The sequence below is a fragment of the Lonchura striata genome, chromosome 15 (genome assembly GCF_046129695.1).
Source record: "Lonchura striata isolate bLonStr1 chromosome 15, bLonStr1.mat, whole genome shotgun sequence".
Classification (NCBI taxonomy): Eukaryota; Metazoa; Chordata; class Aves; order Passeriformes; family Estrildidae; genus Lonchura; species Lonchura striata.
Window position 1 is genome coordinate 9,292,756 of NC_134617.1, and position 21,002 is coordinate 9,313,757.

At 44.0% G+C, this 21,002-nt stretch overlaps 2 protein-coding genes across 3 annotated transcripts; both read right to left on the bottom strand.

Annotated features, from left to right (window-relative positions):
* Positions 1 to 130: 130 nt before the first annotated feature.
* On the bottom strand, positions 131 to 3,881 carry TXNDC15 (thioredoxin domain containing 15). The gene is made up of 5 exons (XM_021549480.3): positions 3,792 to 3,881; positions 3,361 to 3,713; positions 2,506 to 2,669; positions 2,181 to 2,311; positions 131 to 1,513 (listed from the first exon to the last, which is right to left on the bottom strand). The coding sequence occupies exons 1-5, from the start codon at positions 3,841 to 3,843 to the stop codon at positions 1,317 to 1,319; spliced, it is 897 nt and encodes a 298-aa protein (XP_021405155.2). The 5' UTR covers positions 3,844 to 3,881; the 3' UTR covers positions 131 to 1,316.
* Positions 3,882 to 5,915: 2,034 nt separating this feature from the next.
* Positions 5,916 to 18,012, bottom strand: C15H5orf24 (chromosome 15 C5orf24 homolog). Of its 2 annotated transcripts, XM_021549428.2 has the most exons (3): positions 17,904 to 18,012; positions 10,164 to 10,593; positions 5,916 to 8,282 (listed from the first exon to the last, which is right to left on the bottom strand). In XM_021549428.2, exons 2-3 carry the CDS (start codon positions 10,588 to 10,590, stop codon positions 8,242 to 8,244), a joined length of 468 nt encoding a protein of 155 aa, XP_021405103.1. In that variant the 5' UTR covers positions 10,591 to 10,593; positions 17,904 to 18,012; the 3' UTR covers positions 5,916 to 8,241. The 2 variants fall into 2 exon arrangements, with proteins under 2 accessions (XP_021405103.1, XP_021405102.1); XM_021549427.2 differs by having other exon boundaries at positions 5,916 to 10,593.
* Positions 18,013 to 21,002: the final 2,990 nt, after the last annotated feature.

Consider the following 21,002-nt stretch of genomic DNA (forward strand, 5'->3'; position numbering starts at 1 on the left):
CCACCCCACTGAATCAGCCCCGTTCTGTTTGTAAAAACATCCCTGGTAGCGGTGTGGACGTGAGCACCGGGACAATCCAACCCTGGGCCTCTCAAACGAAGCAGATGGCCAAGGCAAGAATGCTCCAATCTATCGTTCACGGTCTTTATTAATAACATCCATCAGGCTTATCTTCAATAACACCGAAGTTTTACCAGTGCAGTTTCCTTTTTGGACACAGATATACATGACCTCTTGGTTTCCAGAGGAAAAGATAGAGCCAGCAGAGAAATTAATGAAGGGATTACATTAATTACATTGCGGGGATATGAGCTATCTGTTGAAAAATAAGTCTTAAGACTATCTTTGTTTTATGTTAATTTGCTCTCTAAACCACCCTATTAGGATACTTTGGCAAGCCTCCACCATGATAAATTTTATGCAATCACATAATCCAAACCCCACACAACATACCAGCCCATACCTTATTCAAAGCCCTCCATACTAATCATATCTAAAAAAAACCCATAAATTCTTTATGTAGCCTCAAGTGGAGAGTGTGGAACTAGCAAACATGGTATTAGAAATTTAAATAAACATCAAGGCTGGTCTTGCTATTTAGGCAGGTGAGCTGTAGTTCAGAAATTGCATGTTTTTACTTCTGAAAAATACATCTTAAAAGGTTACACTAAAAACCTGATTGATTTTTTTTAAAAGGACAATTAATACAATTTCATCCAACGGGAATGTGGTAAATAAGTTGTATACACACACAGGAATAGTGAGGTGAGCTTGGAAGTGACTCTAAATCTCACAGAGAATTGTTACTAAGTCAAAACTCAGAGTGAAGTGAATGAGAAAACCAGCACTGAACCCCAGTGCCAGAGGTGGGAACAGTCACCTCCATGGGAGTGAAAAATCATTTAAAACATCTTCATAGTTCATTTTATGGACAGTCAAACTAACGTACCAACACCTCCCTTCACCAGTGTTTGCCTTGTAGTGCCACACACAGACCAATGTGCTGTAAAAACCTTCCCTGATCTACAAATTGGAACTGCAACACTAATTACATCAAAATCCATTAAAAATAAGTAAATCAGAGCAGCTTAATAAATACTTTAGTTCATATTTTTTCATACTTGTTCACTTACCACTGGAATCGCTACAAATGTTCTTGTCACAGATTCAGTAGTTCATAAATAAAGTCAATTTTTAGTCATTATTATAAATTACAACCAACAAATTCAACAGTTCATTCTTAGGTACTTCTAGTCCATAGAAATCCCCACTTTACCAATAAGTGGAAAATTTTGTCCCTGTTTGAACCTCTGAAGTTATTCCTGATGTTCGTGCTCTTGCCCCGGGATGAGCCAGCGGATGCTGTCGGTGCGGATGGTGGCGTACATGACAAAGCCAGCCAGGAACAGCACCGAGAACAGGAGCAGCCAGTCTATGCCCTTCGTCAGAACACTTGGCAGGGGCCCCTCCCAGTCTTCCTCTGTCACAGCCACATCACTTCTGGCTTCTATCCCTAAAAAACAAAGTACTTGGTCAACATCATAATCACTAAATACAGAGTAGCTGCTTCTATCTTGAGCTTTGCTCCTGCTCCCAGACTAAGGCTCAAACACAGGTAGACTTAAAATTTTGGTGAGATTATCCTTGTACAATAACATATGCCCAGGATATGATTTACTGCTATAAAAACGTAGTGATTTTTATGGGAGAAGGCTTGTTCTGTCCTCCCACAGCACAACCCTGGACAAGTTGTGGGGGTGGACATTTAATTTAGCATGTTTCAGGAATCTCATTTTTGTGCATTTCTGGAAATGCAGATCCAGACAGCACTTCAGTGTGGATTAGAAGAGAGCTAGCTGAATGGCAGAGAGAGGTTAATTTATTTCACTCTCAATTAAATCTTTGGGCAGGAGGATATACTCCATCCTTCTGGCAGCCTCCCTAGCTAAACCCCAGCGTTCCCCCTGCTCTGTGACAGCACCCAAGGAGCTGAGTTCCTTCTCCCAGCACAGGCTGAAATCCAGCTCACTGCAGCAACTGATTAAGTGAACCTCTGCTAGATCCTCTCAGGGTTTTTATGACATTCATTTTAAAAAACACACACAGGGACAGGAAAGCCCAGTTTGGACCTTAAAGCCAGTCTGTTCTTCCCACTGGCAAACCAGGGCTGATTTACACACCTGTCTGGTTAAAGATGAAGTCTTTCAGGGTTTCCAGAGTTCTGTCTGTATGATTAAACCTAGCCATAGGTTTAGCACCTTGGAAAAGGAGAATATTTGGTACAGCCACTGTTCCAAATCTGGTTGATAAACTACAAAAACAAAAAATAAAGTATAAAGGAAATTAAATTTTCTGGAGGAAGAAATAAAGACAGTCACAATACTGAAGTGTCAGTTTCACTAAATAAAATTGTCAGTTTATATAGGGAAAAAAGGTCACTCCTGTTTTTAAAACTCAAAGCTAACAGAAATTAAGTGCAGCTAGAGCATAGGGAGTGTGAGTTACCTGCTGTGCTGGGATGCATCCAGTGCCAGGAAGCGAAGAGTTGGAAATGCTCGGGGCAAAGAGTTAAAATGAGGTGCCAGGCTGGCAGAAAAGCGGCACCACGGTGTGTAGAACAGGACCAATGTACAGTCACTGCTGTTTGGGTTCAGGAACTCCATGAGGTCCTTGGAGAAAGCATGAGAACAAGCATGGACAATTACATATTTAACAGGGTTAAATTCTGTGTAGGGATGCAGCATTCAGCAATCGATTACATACTTGGCAAAACCGATCAAGCAGCCTTACCTTTTGAAACAGGTGGAGAATTGCATATAACCTTTTTTAAAGGTTGCTTTAAAAGTTTATTACTTAAAAATATACATATACATAACCATTACAAGAAAAGAGCTGGCACTAATTGCCATTAACGATTTCCAAGTGAAACACCAGTCCACAGAGCAGAAGAGCTGGCAGTACCCTGCAGACACAGAGATAACAAACACAGGCACATGAAACGAGCCGTAACTCAATTTTTCCGGCCCAGAATGGCCCAAAAATATACATATACATAAGCATTACAAGAAAAGAGCTGGCACTAATTGCCTTTAACGATTTCCAAGTGAAACACCAGTCCACAGAGCAAAAGAGCTGGCAGTACCCTGCAGACACAGAGATAACAAACACAGGCACGTGAAACGAGCCGTAACTCAAGTTTTTTTTCCGGCCCAGAATGGCCCAAAAAGCCTCCTTGCCCAGTCATCTATTTTCTTCGGTAGAGCCGTTGCACAGGGAAATTCACTACGTGGAGCACTGAAAGCTGACGGGGCACCCTCAGCGCTCACACCAGCGCCGGGCAGTGCGCGGCCACCCGCCTACCTGGGACACGTTCAGGATCTGCAGCGTGAAGCGCTCGATGCCCGTCGTGTTCCTCTCGTCGCAGTTCACCTTGGGAGCCCTGGCGCCGTCGGTGCCGTTCTGCTCCTCAGCGGGCGCGGGCAGCACGGCCTCCAGCACCGGCTGCTCCCGGCCCGGGGCGGCCGCGGGGCCGCTCCCCGCCGGGCCGCACGCATCGCCCGCCGCATCGCAAACCCCCGCGGGGCCGCCGCTCGCCCCGGCCGGCACCGCCGACAGCAGCACGGGCTGCTCGGCCAGGGCGCCGCTGCCCAGCATCGCGTCCGCCATCTCGGCCGTGCGGTACCGCACCGGCTCGGCGCCGCTCCGCTCCGCTCCTGCGGGGAGAGAGGCACGGAGGGCCGGGTCAGCGCCGCGCCCCGCCCGCCCCGCGCACCCGCAGCCCCCGGCCGCACCTGCGGGAAGGGTCGCTCCGAGCCAGGCCAGCGCCAGCAGCAGCCGCCACATCCTCACCCACAGCCCCGCGGCCGCCGCCGCGTCTCCCCGGACAACGAGCGCTTCCGCCGGAGCCCGCGACACTTCCAGTTCCGCTGCCCCCGGACGGCCCCGGGAAGGGCTCAGCTCGTGGGGCGGGACAGCGCAGCGGGGCTGCGCTCCGCTCCCGTTGGGCACAACGCGGTGGCTTTAACCGAGTTTTCTCGCCGCCCCGCCGAGCCCCGAGCTGGGAGCGTTCAGCCCGGAAAAGAGAGGGCTTCGGGTGACCCGATTACGGCCTCTCAGTACCTGATGGGAATTTATAGGGAGGATGGGACAAGACTGTTTACAAGCGCGTGTTGTGACAAGGAAGAATGGTTTAGATTAGATAATAGGGAAAAAAATCTTTACCGAAATTATTTTCAGAAAAAATTTACTGCGAGCATGGTGCGCCCCTGGCACAGGCTGCCCAGAGCAGCTGTGGCTGCCCCATCCCTGTAAGTGTTCAAGGCCAGGCTGGACGGCGCTTGGAGCAACCTGGGATAGTGCAACGTGTCCCTGCCCATGGCAGGCGTGTGGAACAAGATGTTCTTTAAGGTCCCTTCCAACCCAAGCCACCCCATGATTGTGACCCCGCCTTGCAGGGCTGAGCCGCACGGTGATGCCCGGGCCGGCTGTCGGGCTGCTGAGGCTGCTGGAAGCATTTCACCGTTGATTTAAATCAGTTCAGGTCGGAAATTCTTGCAGCGAACAAGTGCCATCCCATGGCTTCGGCGGGCTGCTGCGACTGAGCAGTGATGCCTGTAACTCCAAGCCTGCTCTGGTACCAGCCCCAGCTCTTCCCACAGCCTGGCGAAGGATTTGCCTGCTCCCACCCTCGTTAGGAAGCACGGTCCCGTCTGGGAGTTGTCTGCACACAAACTGTGCCTTAACCTACAGCACGCTGGGGTAAGAGTAAAAGGCAGCAAACTATAAAATAGTTCTTGTCCAGCAGCTTATCAACCAAAGCTCCCAAGCAGAAAGGCAAGATAAATACTCCCATATTCCTTTATAGGAAATTGTATTTTTCATGTTGCAGAATTAGTTTTTACTTTATTTCAGTTTAATAGTGAAGCCTCAAGACTCTTTGGGACATTTTGAAAATGAACACATTACTTCCAGTGCTGCTATCTTTTTGAACACACTTCCTTAAAACTGCCAGCAGTGCACAATGAAATTTTGCCACAGCTCTGCATCTGTCAAAAACTGATAAGTCATGACTGAGGGGAGCATGAACCATGCACATGGGAATAGGGCAGGAAAAAGCAAGTAATTGTGTATAAATGAAGATGGGGGTCACTTATTACCGAAACTGGACGTTTAGCTTTGTTTTTACTCAGGTGTACTTCTCCAACTGTGTCATTCCTTACAGCACACATTTTCTCGCTTGAAGCTTTTTCTTTTGAAGTCAAATTTGCATAAGCACTAATAATGAGGACATAATAGTCTAAAAATAGAAAACATGAGGTTTGCACATAGAGGGAAAATATTTAATTAGATCAGCTGATATGGAACAAGCCTGAAAGCAAAAACACAAAGAGAATCCAAACCAGCGCAGACTAGCAAAGAACAAGCTGCCTCATTCCCCCTTCTCCTTATGTTTTTGTCAAAACAGCATTTTAACTTGAAAACAATTTCTTACTGTGAATTTAATCCTAACAATCTCCTTCCTGCCACAGCACAAACATACCTGGAATACAGGCAGAATAATGAATTATGACCACCATTCCATTAAAATTTTATTTATGAGTACTTTCAGTTTGATTTCCATGTGCAACAGAGGAAAAAGTTAGCAGCTGACTATTTATCTATACAGGGTTATAGCTCATTTCCTCCCCTTTTCTCCACTTTGAGCAAAAGAAGAAGTACAATTAAGTTAATGTCACATTGTTTTCAATTCATTAAAAAATAAGCAACATTCCTCTATCTCCTGACACTGGCAACTCAGTCTTTTTGCCTTAATGCAAATACATGTAACATGTCTGTAACAAGCAGGTAACGCTGTCAACTCGCATCTTCAACTAGAATTTAAAAGGTATTAAAAAAAAACAACAGGGAAAACCAGCTAGGTCTTAAAGTATTAACTTTATTAATAAATATACATCCATATGATGATGTAAATACAGATCATGAACACTACTCCATTCCCATACACATAATTGCACACGAGTAGCTCAAGTTCATGGACATAAAAACATACACAGTATCTAATCAGGCTTTTTACAGCAGAGGACAGGGTGCTGATACTAGTTATTTAACAGATTACTGTTACCCCCAAAGTAAACCTGTGGAAAAGCAAATGATGAAAGATTGAAGGAACAGAAAGTGGTTCAAATTTCAGAATACAGTTTCTTCTATTTCGGAAAAAAGTCACAAGGAGAAAGGTCTAGTCTTAATAATAAGTCATAAATATATGTAGCAGTGTTAAAATATATGCACTAAAATAGAGAAGAATGAACTTTTTGTAATCAGAAATGAAGTTTGCAGTTCCAAGTATTTATGATTGTTATCAGCTGTTTTATCTGTCAACTCTAAGGGTAGTGTGAAACATTATTATACATATAACAAAGAACAGCAGAGCCACAGCTAATGAAACCATTGCACAAATGACTTCACATTGCTCTGCCTTTTAAAGCTCTTCAAAACGGGGGAGGGAGTTAAAATTCTCACTGAATTACTCAGTGTATTGTAATTCCAGGTAATTCTCTTCACAGATACATCACTTTTCACTGACAAGGCTTGGTTGTGTCCTGACTGAATATTAAGATCCTTCAGACAAAATGAAAATATATTCATTCAGAAGAGAAATCTTTAATGGCTCTAGTTAATTTGATTACTTTAAACAAAATCCAAGATTTAAAGAACATTGCTTTAATGACAAAGCTAAGTGCTGATTTTAAAAATACCATCTTTGATACCAAAGTCAGCTGCTGATGGTATCTGATTTTTTTCTGCCAAAATATGATGCTAGCATCTTGAATCTGTCCAGTGCAAGACTTTATAGTAGCAAAATTATTTGGTTTTAAAGTTTAAGTAAATTTAATCAAGAAAATGAATAGTAGTTATTATATGTATCTTAAACAGTGAACTTTATAGCATCATTAAGGAATAATAGCAAGCTAATACATTTCATTTATGTATAAATAAGACATTAGAAACTTGATAATTAAAAGAAATTATTAAAACCTAAACTTGACATGTCGGTCTTCTGAACAGTGTTAACACACAACAGTGATCCTAGCTTATGAATAGCTGAATTATGATATATAATATAAAATAAGCAATTTACCTTACAAGTAATGTTTTCATACTATGGGGGGAAAATGCCAGTTTTCCCATTGGTACTAATAAAGTTTAGGCATTAACATGCTGTTTCAGTGTTTCTCATGGAAAAAAAAAAGTGTTGAAAAAAGCACAATGTATTCTGCAGAGTATACACAGAAGAACAGAAGTATTTGAAAATTCCATTTCTAGTCACTTTGAATCTCCTCTTTTTTTTTCCCCTTCACTGCATGGCACCAGTAAACTCTAGTCAGATATAAAATAAAGTAGAATTAGGAAATACCAGCAGTGCACTTCTGATCTCCTTCCTAAATCCAGAGAGCCAAGCAGCACAGTGCAGGCTCTCTGAACACTTTTCTATTTGATGTTCATCATTTCACAACTGACAACATTAATTAGTTTTTAGTGGGATTATATTTCATCTGATATAATTAATAAACACTGTAATGAACAGAAATTGCTTAGGTGATTTCATTATTTCATCAGCATACGTGAATACAAATTATACTAGCAGAACAGCAATACATCTGCATTATCTCCTGACACACAGCACAGCACCATTGAGTGGATGCACAAGTGAGGAACGGACAGGAGCAAACAGGATCAACAGGAGGAGGTAAGGAGTGGAGTTTTTCCAAGGTACAGTGGTGACATGCAACACGTTCCTTGCCAGCGAGGTGTGACACTCCTGCAGTTACACATTCAGCTGAAGAGGACTGCTTGCCCAGCTGAGTTCAGGAAAGAACTTAAAGCAGTCTTTTGTTGAAAAATTATCTGATTAAAAACAGCCAATAAAACACAGATCCTGAGGGTGAATGAACTCACATTAGCATTTTGCACGTGTCAGAAGTTACATCTTCTGAGAGAGACTGCTAAATTTCAGACTTGCGAGTTTGTTGAGGAACAGAACGTACAACTGGATTTCAGAGCTTCAGCATGAAGAAACTATTCCTTAGTAGCAATTTAGCTGCCATTAGTTCATCTACTGACTAAGGAGCCATCCAGTATAAGTTGAGGTTCATTGTCTTAGTTGCCAGTCCATACACAGTTCCCCCAAAACAATTCAACACACCTATTGTAAAGTACAGCAAAAGTCCAGCTCAATATGTGTTAGGCATCACTGGAACACCTGAAGGCTTGCTGCTTTTTTCCTGACAAAAAAGGTATGAGACATGACATCTGTTTCTTAAGTTGTCATCACTGAAATCAAGAGGTCTAGTCAAAATGACAGCAGGCCAGAATAGCATTTATGTTAACAAAAATGACCATCGTTACCCATTCAGCATAGGCTCAACCCAAATATTATACGCCCCCCAAATCTGCAAAATCTACATATTCCCCCTCCCCGGGTATTTCAAGCTACAAATATATCATAAAGTCATTTTATATGTGAAATTACTTAAATGTAAACTTTCTTCCAGATTAAAAAAGAAAAAAAAAAGATGAAAATTAATTTAGAATGAACACTATGTAACACTGAGGACTATTTTTTTTTTTTCTTTTGAAGTCTGGATTAAAGTATTTTACACAATCACACTCACACATTCTCCCACACTTAAAAAAAATTACACACATCCAGTTGAAAAATGGAACATTTTTTTGGGAGGAGGGGAGGTTTTAGTTTGAGTCAAGAAAGTATTTATAGTTAACCAACAACATTTTTTTCTTGCTTGCATGCATAGATGAATTCTCTATATCTGGGATCTAGCAGTGCAGTAAACTGCATCCTGTTTGCATCAGCTATACAGTTTGCTTTTATAAATTATGAAAATGGTGTCCTTTGGTAGATATATAAGCTTCCATAACTTAAATATAGTATAAATGCCTAACAATGAAATAACTATTTCCAGGAATATCTGGCAAAACTGAGTCTAAAAATTTGGCAACAGTGTCTATTTAAAAAGTTTAATTTGTAAACATTATAGGTTATTACTTTAAAAGCTATTAAACTGTCACCATCTAAGCACAGATTTGAAAGGCAAAAGCCAGCGTAAATAGCTATTTACAGATTTAAGAACATATTGTTTTAATATTAATCAAGTGCCTAACTAGAATGAACAGTACTTAATTTCTTACAAAATTTTTCAAATTCCAAAGAATTATTTGTGGTTTGGTATATGTATTACTAGGCATTTCAAAATTACCCAGCAGAATCCTGTAACAGTGTAATTAAAGGAACAGCTCTCACCTAATAGCAAAGTAACATGTCTTTGTAAGGCGCTGTGAAGCTGTAACACACGGTACATATACTCAGGATTGTTTAATATCTTCCAAAATATTTTTGGAGCATTAGTTGAAACTCACTTAATGCTACAACTCCAGAAATAAAAGTCACTGGAAATCACTTTAGGAAAAAAGGTTGGGGTTTTTTGTTTGTTTGTTTGTTTAAGATTTAAGTCTATTTTAAGTATATCTGAGGTCTGTAGAAAGTCCTGCAGAAGTGGAAAATGTGGCTTGCCACTTTATCAGTTTTTCTTACCAAGTAAGAACTTTACTGGCTAAGTTGCTTATTGTGGCATAGGCCACATCATGAACCATCAGCCAGCTAATTTCTGTCCTCCTTATTTCAATTATTTAATGCATAACATACATCTAGATTTATGTGAAACTGAATTTAAAACTAGGGACATGAACATTACTTAAATATTGACACCAAGGCATAATGTACCATTTTAGACTTCCTTATAAATTATGATTTTAAATCAATAGAAGCTGCTTTAAACCAAAGCCTTCCCAACATTCTGTAAAAGTTATTAAATGCACCTGTAGGTTATGGCATTATTGGAATAAAACCTAGAAGCTCAGACTTAAGCAAACATTACAAGAAAACTCAAGAAACATGCCCAAAATCAGCATAAAGCAGATTAGTAAGGAGTTACTCATTCCCTCCCTTCATTCATTAGGCTGTTTGATTTTGCTGCTAGTTTCACCAGCAGCATGCACTCCTCTGTTATGCACCATAGGGTAAGGAAAAGCTGCACTGCCACAAGTATAATTTAGATTTGCAAGCCGTGATAGAGCTTTAATGCTACCTGGAGGTCTGCCTGGGCTGACTTTGTATCCTGCTGCTTTAGTTGTACCCAAGGGTCTGCCTGGACTTGTCTTAAATCCAGCTGCTTTGGTGGTCCCCAGGGGTCGACCTGTGCTGGTTCGGTACCCTGCTGATTTCGTGGTCCCTGACGGCCTTCCACGTTTCCCGGAGCGGTTGAGGTTTTTCTTTTTCTTTAGTTCATCTTTTGTCTCTATATTCCTGCCACTTGTGGTCTGCAAGTGGGGGTCGTTCAAGGCATCTTGTCTCTGGCAGGCAATGGGTTTGTGGCTGACTGCGTGGCTGTACTTGCTCTGCTGTGTGGCGTAGAGGTCAAACTGATCCGCAGCCCTCACACTGTCTTCATTCAGGCAAGAGCTCTTGCCGGTCCCACAGAAAGCTGGATTACTGCTGGCAACCGGGTGCATCATTTTCTACCAAAAACAGGAGAGGGAAATACTTATCAATATATCATAATACTGCAGTGTTCCACAAAAGAGAACCTCTCAAAAGCTACCTCTGTTTCATAAATTAGTCCAAACTACTTTGTCTATTTTTAGTAAACAGTACTGATGTCAGTAAATTAATTCTGAAATGAGTTTTATTAAGCCTTCACTTGCGGTTCTGCACAGTAACCTTTACACATACTTAAAAAGGAGATTTTAAACCACTTATTATTACTTAGGTGTAATTAGGGACAAAGTAAGTTAAAAAATTGAACAACAGCATTTCATAAACCAAGACCTACAATATTTGCTCGTCTATGATTCCAAAACCTTTCTAACCAAGTATCATTTTAGTTGTTCTATCTCTAAGATTAATATGTGACTCAGCTGTAAGCCAAACAAAGATATAACTCTCTTGATATAATAGACACAGGATCCTAAAGATTTTTTTTGTTTGCTTAACTGCAGCAAAAGAATGAAATGCAAATCAGTTTTCTTATTTCATGTCACAATTAATGTCGAAGAAAGAAACACATGAGGCATTTGGCAACACAATGGTGCCATAGTTGGGAAAGCAGAGGGATGAAATGAATTTGTAACGAAGTACAAGATGCTGGATTGCAGAAATGCCACTGCTGTCCTAGTTAGGAGAGCACGTACAAGCTGCTAGCAATGCCAGCACTGAGATACGTTGACATTGATGGCATTGCCAACAACTCCAGGAAATAAAGCAATTACATCTTCCATTCAACTGGTTCTACAACTTAAATAAGCTGCAAATACTCAAAGTCTAAGATAATATTTAGCCAGGCTGAAGACAATATTAAGCCAATAAATAATCTGGCCCTTCAGAGTATTTCTATGTCTTACAGCCACACTTAAGACACCAAAAATGTCTTCCCATGTTAAATTTCTTAAGTAGATAAAGTCTGGAAGATTTATTATCTTTTCCCTACAATAGCTTTGGAATATCACCTACAGCAACATAATTTAAACTCTAACATTGATTACTGAATTTATTTGGCAGTTACAAATGTTTCCTGCCAGCCAGAGAGAAAGCACACAGCACAGTCTATTTACCCTGGAGTAAATCCCCGTGCTCTTTTCTCCTGATTACAAAGGATACATTCCCTGTTGGAACACTCAATCTACCCTGGCTTGTCAAGTGCACATTACAGTGTGCATTACTCTTGTGCAAATATATGATTATGGGTTTATGTCAAATAGTGAAATTATGACAGTAATATAGTTTAAATATTAGATGTTCTAGCAGAGATAATCCAAGTGCTACAATCCTGGTGCATTGCATGGGGTACAGTAGAACAAAAGTGAAAACACTGTTATTGCAGCTGTTAACGTCCAAGCCAAACAACTAAGAATAGTTTGCAAGCCTGCACTTAGCAAAGGACAAAGGAAATAAGCTCAGGTCAGGAGACCAGACAGAAGGTCTTATCTGTGCAGCAATACAGAAGGAAGCTTAGTGTTTTCTACAACTCACAGTCAAAAAATGTTACCTTTCTTTAACCCCACTAAAAAAGTGCCTGCAATTATCACAAAAAATACCTGAGATTTTTCATGATCTGTAACTGCAAACATGAGGGTTCCATAATGTTCTTTTGCTGCAGAGAGTGTAAAGCCCAGCAGCTCTGAAAGGCAGTTCAGCTGTTTGTTGATCCACTAGAGTAGTGACCAGCATTCTTGTCTCAGTACTCATTTTGAACACAGGAATACTGGCTTTGGCCCCAAAAATCTGCTCCAAGCTCAACTGCCACAAAGAAGGATCGGCCCAGTATCCAAGGAACACACCAGAGCTGGGAGAAGGCACTAGATAAAAGCAGGGGCTCCTGGTATTTCTCATTAAACCAACCAGGCTCACGCTCACTCCTGTGTTACATTCTTATTCTCTGCTTCTTCTCCTCATTACACTTGGGGGGATTTTTCCATCCATCTTTCTGGGGGAGAGCCATCACAAGCACTCCTAGACAGTGAATATATTCTGCTGAGGCTGATGAATGCTGGAGCTGCATCACCATATGCATGTGCTTTGTGTCTACTGCAATACCACTGACAAACACTGACTTCACACACAAGCCCTGCCTGATGATACTTTACCTTCCATCTGGCAACAGCCAGCATTACTGGAATGGATGAACGAAGAAAGACAGTACAAATCAGTAACTGTTTAAAATTTCTTTCTAGAGAAAGCTTAACAAAACCCCCAATCTCAGTGGAAGATTGCCAATAGGATTTTTTTGAATGCATTTCCCCCCATCTCTGCACCATTTTTCAACAAACCATGCAAATTTCAAGTAGTAGCCAAGGTTCCTCTTTTATCTTCTTTAAGACTTTTTTTGAGAAGTTTTTAAAAGGAAATCTGTAATCAAGCTTAATTGCCCTAGCATGGAATCTCCAGCATAATTTTCCCTCATTCACATTACAGTAGGGAATAGAAGAATGTAGAGAGTCTATCTGCGGAGTGGAAGCAGGTTTCTTGGCAGGGAGATATACAGTATAAAAGAAAATTGGAATAAAATGCAAAGCTATGTCAATTTAAAAATTACACTCTAGCTAAACTGTATAGCTAAACACATACAACTTTGTGTGCAATCATTCTTGAATAAAACCCTCCAAAAAGTTTCCAATAAGATAGAACTTTCTCATTTTAAACATGTAAATAGACCTGTAAAATATTTGCAACAGTTTACTTAAATCAGTTTTTAAACTGATTTAACTGACTGGCTCTGAATATCGCTGTATCAACAAACAGTTAAGATCAGGCACTGCAACAAGGAAATTAAGTTGTATTTCAAAAAGATTTGCTGGAAAGTGACTGTGGAGGATTTTCTGTATGGATCTTTTAGTGCCTAGTAATTTAGATCCATACAAGTGCTGGGGAAGGGAGGAGGCACTGGATAAGCTGGCTTTGGGAAAGGAGAAGCAGCTTCTCACGCAAACAAAGCACAGAAGTTCCACCACTGCTAGAAAGAAACAGGACAATCCAGCTGGGACCCATAAAGCTTTGCTACAGGGGGATGTCTGGACATGGTCATGACCCCCACTCGTATCCCTGAAATACAGCTTAGCATACAGCTCCAGCTCACAGCTGCTAAGGCTCCTGGTATTGTTATGGCCCATCTCTCTCTCCAGGCTTTCCTCCTGCAGGAAATTCCCATTCATGACCTGTTCACCACACAAAACTGTAATATCAAAGCTACTCAAATCAGATTACATAAAAACATCCTCCTGGGCTGTGATGTGATGCCATCTTTAGATTTCAAACATCATACCTTGCCTTCTTCACGGGCATGACTTAGCTGCCAGTGTAGACAAGATGAAACCTTTGATAAGCAGAGAAGTTCACAAGGCCTCCCAGAACAGGCACTTGCTCAGTAGTTATTTTATACTGAGTACTGGACCTGAGACCCATTATCTGCCCTGAGCAGAATAATCAGCTCCAGCACAAGCAGCAACCGCCTTCTGTGGCCTGGTGAGTGCCAGAACAGATCTGACTCAGCAAGTATCTCTGACTTCTGCTAAAACACACCTGAATCATAGCAAAACTGCATAAAGCTCAAAGTCCACCTATATTACAGCTTTCCAAATGATGAACACCAGGAAGGGTGAACTCCTCACACCAACAGAGACAATTTTGATTTTAATGAGGGTTAGTATACAATACCCACTCGTTTTTCTGAGGTTTTTCACCGCTGAGCTTGCAATAGTTTCCACAGTATCAATGGGGCTGTGGGAGGCTGTAGCAGCACATTTTCATCATCATGCAACACGTACGAAGTATGTGACTCGCTACTTAACAACACCAGCAGCCACAAGCATCACTTGTGCAGAGCTCTCTGAAGGTCACTGTGGCCAGTGAAGGCCGCGGGAGCGCAGCACAGGCTGGCTCTGTTCAGGATCCCTCATAAAGGACGCTCTATGCTGAGCTCCACGGCCCTGCAGTGTCACAGGGCTCCTCTGCTTTGCAGGGGGGGTGAGCAGCAACAGCAGCAGGAGGAATATTTTCCCTTTCAAGACCACAACAGAAATATGGTGTCAGTTCTCTTCTTCTCTCTTAGGACAGCGTGTGTGAGAAATCCTTTCATCACTCACTAAGAATTCTATCAATTTAAATGTTTTTCACGTGTCCCTTTTATTGTCAGCTCCTTTTCTACACATTAACTCTTGCTAATGCAGGGCCTTACCCAGTTTTTAAACCTCTGTAACTGCTTGCTTTCACAAAGATACATCTTACCTGGAGTACTCACATAAATATAAGTATTTTAAAAATACTAAGTATTAAATTCTATCAGTGGCACAACATACACTGTAACACCTGAATGTACAACTGAAATCTTAACTTGTGAAGTTTGATAACCAGCTTTTCTACACTGTGCTTATGAAGCCCTTTCTGCAGTTGGTGCATAATATGTGTTTTCTCAGTGTTTGACATCAGATAAAATGCCAAAATATAAGAAATAATTTCTTTACAGCAGTGACTTCCTAGAATTACTGCATGACAACATAAGTCTGCAAATCAAGAGACAACGTAATTTTGGAATTTTGGTTATTCTTAGAAATCAAGAGTTCTCCAAGCAATACAACTTACAAGTATGGTCCTTCCCCTGGTGACCCAGAGTCATTTTCTTATATGACAGAAGTTAAGAGAAGAGTTATTTGGAGCTGAAACACCCACCCCCTTCAAATTCCCCTTCCCCAGACGGGCTAGGCAGAGTGGGAGCCTTCCCCCATCAGTATCTGTGCCTCCTGCTCCTCACCAGAGAGCTGCAACCTGGGTGTGGTCTCTGTGCCCCCGGGAGTTCAAGTCTTTTGACTCAGACACCCCAGGAGAAACAAAGCTCTCCAAAGCCTAAGCACCAGCTTTGTATTACAGACAAAGCTCAACTGCTCTCACAAAGAGTTGATGTTGGCAAGCACCACTAGGCTAAGTGTAAAGTAAACTGAACTTTTAGGGTTCACTCATTATTTGATTGCAAAACCAGGCAAACAAGTAATTGTTGGCTTCCTAACCCTAAAAAACAAATAACCCAAATCCAAGGGCAGTTTCACTAGATGCTAACATGAGCAAAGGTGTCAGCTGACTTTTTCCCACCCCAAAATTAAGATAATATATGATGACGATGATGATGAACAGGACATCTTGAAAGGCTTAAGACAGCTTCACAAAAATTAAGGAAGATGGCATCAATGATTTAATTATCTGTGTACCCCAGCCACACTGACACAACTGACAGTTTGGTTTCATAATCAACAGAAAAACCACTCTGAATCCGCCCTTCTTCTGAACAGGACAATCTTGCCCTTTCCTCTTCTTCCACATTCCCACTCCTTCTGCCAACACTAACTATTGTGCAAGGCCAGGACAAAACAACACCAGGGATCTGATCCAGGTGAAAACTAATCCAACAAGAAAGCAAAAGCAACAGTGTGTAGGCACGGGGGCAAGAGAGTAACAGAAACCCACATTTCCATTAGCACAGAGACAGTGCCAGGTCAGCCTAAGCCACATTACTCACTGGCTGCCACTGACCCCACCCCCTGGTACTGTTACTTAAAAAAAATAACAAGATCTCAAAAAGATGGCCTTAGCAGACTTCAGAGACCTGGATGACAGGCATGACAAGTCCGAAAGACAGCACAGGGAATGGAGGTTGCAGAAAAACCCCAGAGCTGGGGATGGAGCAGCTCAGAATCGAGGCAGCCATTAGGCCAGACAGACTGGCTCAGGAGAGTGAGGTGAAACTGCACCCTCATTATTCTGTGGTTCTGCAATTACCAAACTTCAAGGCAAACCAAATATGCATATGAATGATGGAGCAGGTAGAGGTGGATCTTTATAAAGAAAGGATTATTAGTGTTTGTGAATTGTCCATTCACCTGAAGGGGCTATTCCGAAAAGGAACAGCCTTTTGGGAATTGGAGCAGTCCTTGCCATAGCCTAGAACAAGGGCTTTGAGGAGCTGGAGATGCTTATTCATCTCTGTGGGTGTTCTCGCCCACTGCTCTTCTCCCCAGGGCTGCAGCCTCAAACAATAGCTCCAGAGGTAAGAGGTGCTCATTCATCTCAGTGGGTGTTCTCACCTACCCTCTCTTTTGCCTAACCTGCTACCACAAAAGGACTTTCAAACTTAAGAGATGGATCCAGTATCTCCTTCCTGATGTGCATTTTCACACTGCTTCTCTGTGGCCAGGCCATGCAGAAGGCTCTGGGCACCTGTCCACATACCCCAGCAGTGCAGATGGGGTCTGAACACCTGTCCACACATCCAAACACAGCCACAGCAGCGTCCTTGTGTGAGACTGCTGAAAGACAAAGTCTGCTTGTTGAATCTGTTCAACAATGGCCAATGGAAAAACATGTTGGATTTTTTTTTAATTTAAGACTGCATCTTAAATATGAGGGGTATGAATACAGCCACACACACATACACACAAAATTCTAAGAGAAACTGTGGCATCTGAAGACTGAAATAGAAATAAACAATAATTTAAGAAAGATTTTAACAGAGTGCCCCTCCTACCCTTCCATTTTACACAAATAAAAACCACATGGATCAAAATAACTGTGAATCCAGGGAGAACTGCACAAAAATTTAATGTGCAACTATACAGTAATTAATTACACCAGAAGGACTATGCACAAGCAAGAATGCACTAAACTATCCGTAAGTGAACACGAGAATACACAGCGCTGACACATGTTGTATCAGCAGGCAAAGAGGCACAGAAGGGACAGAGTGAGGCTCTCCAGGTACCCCGATGTGCAGGTGAAGAAGGCATCCGCTACTCAGGTGTGTCAGGAAATACCTCCACGGGCTGTAGGCACACACCCAGATGCCCCACGAGAACGGGATGCTCTAAGTAAACAGCCCCGCACGCAGCTGAGGGTGCCGAACAGGGGGAACAATTGCCGGCCGCAGGCTGGAGAGCAGGAGGGCCCGGGGCCGGCTGGGGGACAAAGGGGCGGCACACCTGCCCGCGCCTCGGCCGCGGCGGGGCCGGCCCGGCGCGCCCCTGCCCCGCGCGGGGGGCGCGGGCCGGGCCGGGCCCGGCGGGCGGGGACGGCGGGGCCGGCGGCCATGGCGCAGCTCCCCCCGCGGGGCCCGGGCCCGCACCCCGGGCCGAGGAGACCGCGGGATCGCCCTCGGCAGCGGCGAGGGAGCGGAGCGGGGAGAGGAGAGCTCCGCTCCCCTCCCCCGCCGGCCGCGGCTCCATCTTGCCCGCCCGCCGCCTCCCACCGCGCGGAGCAGGGGCCGGGGCCCGCGGGCCCGACCCGCACCTACCTGAGAAGCTCGGGGCGGCGGCGGGCGGAGCGGCCGCCTCCCCACACCGCGCCGGGCGCTGCAGGGAGGGGACGGGCGCAGGGAGGGAGCGGCGCTGCGGCGGGCGCGGGCGGCGGGGCGGGCGGGGCGCGCTCCCGAGCGGGACCGCGCTGCGGGGGCGCGCGCGGGGCGGCGCCGCCGAGGCCCCTCCCGCCGCCGAGGGTCGCGGCCGCGCGGCCGCCGCCATTTTGTGGGGCGGGCGGGCGGAGGTGAGGCTGTGAGGGCACCGGCGTGAGCCGAGTGCGGGAGGCACCGGGCACGGCCCCGCACAGCCCCGTGAGGCACCGGGCACGGCCCCGCACACCCCCGGAACCGAGTGCGTGAGGCACCGGGCACGGCCCCGCACAGCCCCGTGAGGCAGCGGGTACGGCCCCGCACACCCCCGGAACCGAGTGCGTGAGGCACCGGGCACGGCCCCGCACAGCCCCGTGAGGCAGCGGGTACGGCCCCGCACACCCCCGGAACCGAGTGCGTGAGGCACCGGGCACGGCCCCGCACACCCCCGTGAGGCACCGGGCACGGCCCCGCACAGCCCCGTGAGGCACCGGGCACGGCCCCGCACACCCCGAGGAGCCGAAAGGCATTACTTTGGTGCTTCCATCACTACCGTTTGGATAGAGCAGTGTGGCATCTTCTGTGCCAACAGCACACACACACAGGCTCGCTTGGGGTGGAAAACAGCTCTGGGGTCACCGAGCCCAAGCTGTGGCCAAGGCCACCTGGTCAAACAGACCATGGCACTGAGTGCCACATCCAGTCTTTGCTCAAACACCTCTGGGGGCAGCGACTCCATCAGCTCCACTCCACCTCACGCTGCAATCCATTACAAACAGTCCAGCTTCAGGGCTGCTAGAACGATGTATTCCATGAGTTCTGTCCCTGCTGACTGCAGTGAGAGCAGCTGCCGTTTCCAGCGTAGCTCACACGGGGTTGGGCCCATGGACCATCGGTGGGACTGATGGTTATTAAGTACTCTGCTTTGTTTTGTCCATCCGTGTTCTGAAGAGTTCAGTCTCGCAGCAGCACTTCCTTATAAACACAATTTCATACCCGCAAGCAGGAACAGCAGCTGCAGGAATTGCAACTTCAACTGTTTACAAAAACATCCCATAGAAACATTTTAAGTGCCCAGCACATTTCACCATCCAACCTTTTGCCCACTTGGTGGAGGGCTGTGACCAACATATTTTTTAATGCACATATTAATGTAACATATTCTTGTCCTTCTTGGTCCAGGGTCTGAATGACCACATTGGTCTTTAAATGACTGACACACAAAAGAGCCTGAAAAATATGGTGTATTATTCAGATGAGGTTTTAGATCATAAAAGCAAAAAAAGACCAGGAAATAAGAACCTGCACAAATGGTTAATTCTGCTTTAAAAAAATATTTTCATCTCCTGCTGTTGTTTGAGGAGTAGACTGCTGTACTTCAATACTAAGATATTCCATTTCTACAATACTTGGAGCTCTTCAGGCCAAAAATTGCTGTGAAACATCCTGCCAAGATGATGATTCGTATTCTAGCCATTTCTTCCTAATGCATGCAGGAATCCTCACTTGCAATATAAGAAAGCAGCAGGGAAAAGCAGCATTTATTTAGCTTAATTTAGCAAATGATTCAGTTTATTTACAAAGCTCATCTTTTCTGCTCTTCAAACGCCTGTTGGAAATGCCAATGAAAAATGGTTCAGTTTGATACCTTTTCAGTATCCTGTTATTTGCAGTATTTTAATCTGGAAGGTGATGAAGTCAGGCTGGGCTTATCCTCCTGATTTCTGCAGAAACTGTGGTCTCAACAGAGCACAGAAGCCATCAGACCCTAGAGGAGTGGACCTGCAGTGAGGCAGTGAAAGGCTCCATCCCGAGCTGTTGTCAAGGCTGTTGCTGGCAGAGCAGAGCAAGATCTAATTGTCTGACCTGGAACTGGCCATGGCTCTGTGATGGCCAGGTTGGTGTCACTGCCCTGCACCAAACTCCAGGCAAACCCACACCAGCTGAGCCAGCTCAAATTGTCATCTGGTAGCAGCAGGGCCGGGTCACCTCGTGTGAAACTGCACTGGTAACAGGGACCAAATTCTGATAAACTGCTCTGCTACGGTCTTCTTTTGTCACAGCTCCCAGGGCTTGGAGCACGGATGTTCCTCTGTTGTGAATCTGCTTCCTCCTTTTCTTCCTCTAAAGGACTGACTCATTAGCAGTACCCAATGATTGCATTAATTATCTGTAAGATAAGTGATGCAATGAAATGTTGAGCCTTCCCACATCCAAACCACAAAATGCCATTCTCCTACTCTCTCGGGGGATTTTGCCGAAGGATACACATTTTCAAGGAGAGGAAGGGCCTCAAAGCACAAGTTCCTTCTGCCAATACAGGAGCTTCTCACCAGTCCTGGGCTGCAGAGCATGCTGAGCAAACAAGAATTCAGTATGGCAGCTGCCACAACCTCCTCTCTGTTTAACTGTGAATTATTTGAGCTGGTAATTTCTACAAATTCACTTCCTAGCTAACATGCTCAGGCAAAGGAAATGTAGGTTTTAATGAAAACCCTTAATCTTAACTCTAAGTGTAACATTTTCCTTGCTTGGCCATTCATTTCAGAAGAGTTACCATGGGGTATTTACTATTTTGAGAAATGTTTGTGATTATGAACTTCATATTTAGAATGGCCAAAGTATAAAATAACTTCCACAGTAGGTTATTAATAATTTCTTAGCTCACTAGAACAATTTAGATCTGAGATGTTAATTAATTTGCCTCTGCTTATGCTGGTCAGCTTAACAATCTTGTATCTTTCAGTTCAACGAAAGAAAAATATTTAAATCTGTTTCAGATGAAAAGTCTCAGAGAACCAATGTTTGGGTGGCAATCACTCAGACTAATGGTCATTTATTTAAAAACAATTGTTTCCACTGTAGCTAAAGCTATGAAAACAAATCTTCCTGCCTAACATTGTATAAACATTGTACATTTTGGGACAAATTTGAATCCAGCTGTGCCCCTTTTATTTCTGCATTTTTAGGTTGCTCTCTGCCTCCACTCCCCCATACAACCAGCCA

What these genes read in the sequence shown, in the direction of transcription:
- TXNDC15 (XM_021549480.3), bottom strand. Translation starts at nt 3,843, where the DNA reads ATGTGGCGGCTGCTGCTGGCGCTGGCCTGGCTCGGAGCGACCCTTCCC. An exon ending in CGGAGCGACCCTTCCCGCAG is followed by an intron (nt 3,714 to 3,791) that starts GTGCGGCCGGGG and finishes CTCTCCCCGCAG; the next exon opens with GAGCGGAGCGGAGCGGCGCC. An exon ending in AGATCCTGAACGTGTCCCAG is followed by an intron (nt 2,670 to 3,360) that starts GTAGGCGGGTGG and finishes GCTTTCTCCAAG; the next exon opens with GACCTCATGGAGTTCCTGAA.
- C15H5orf24 (XM_021549427.2), bottom strand. Translation starts at nt 10,590, where the DNA reads ATGATGCACCCGGTTGCCAGCAGTAATCCAGCTTTCTGTGGGACCGGC.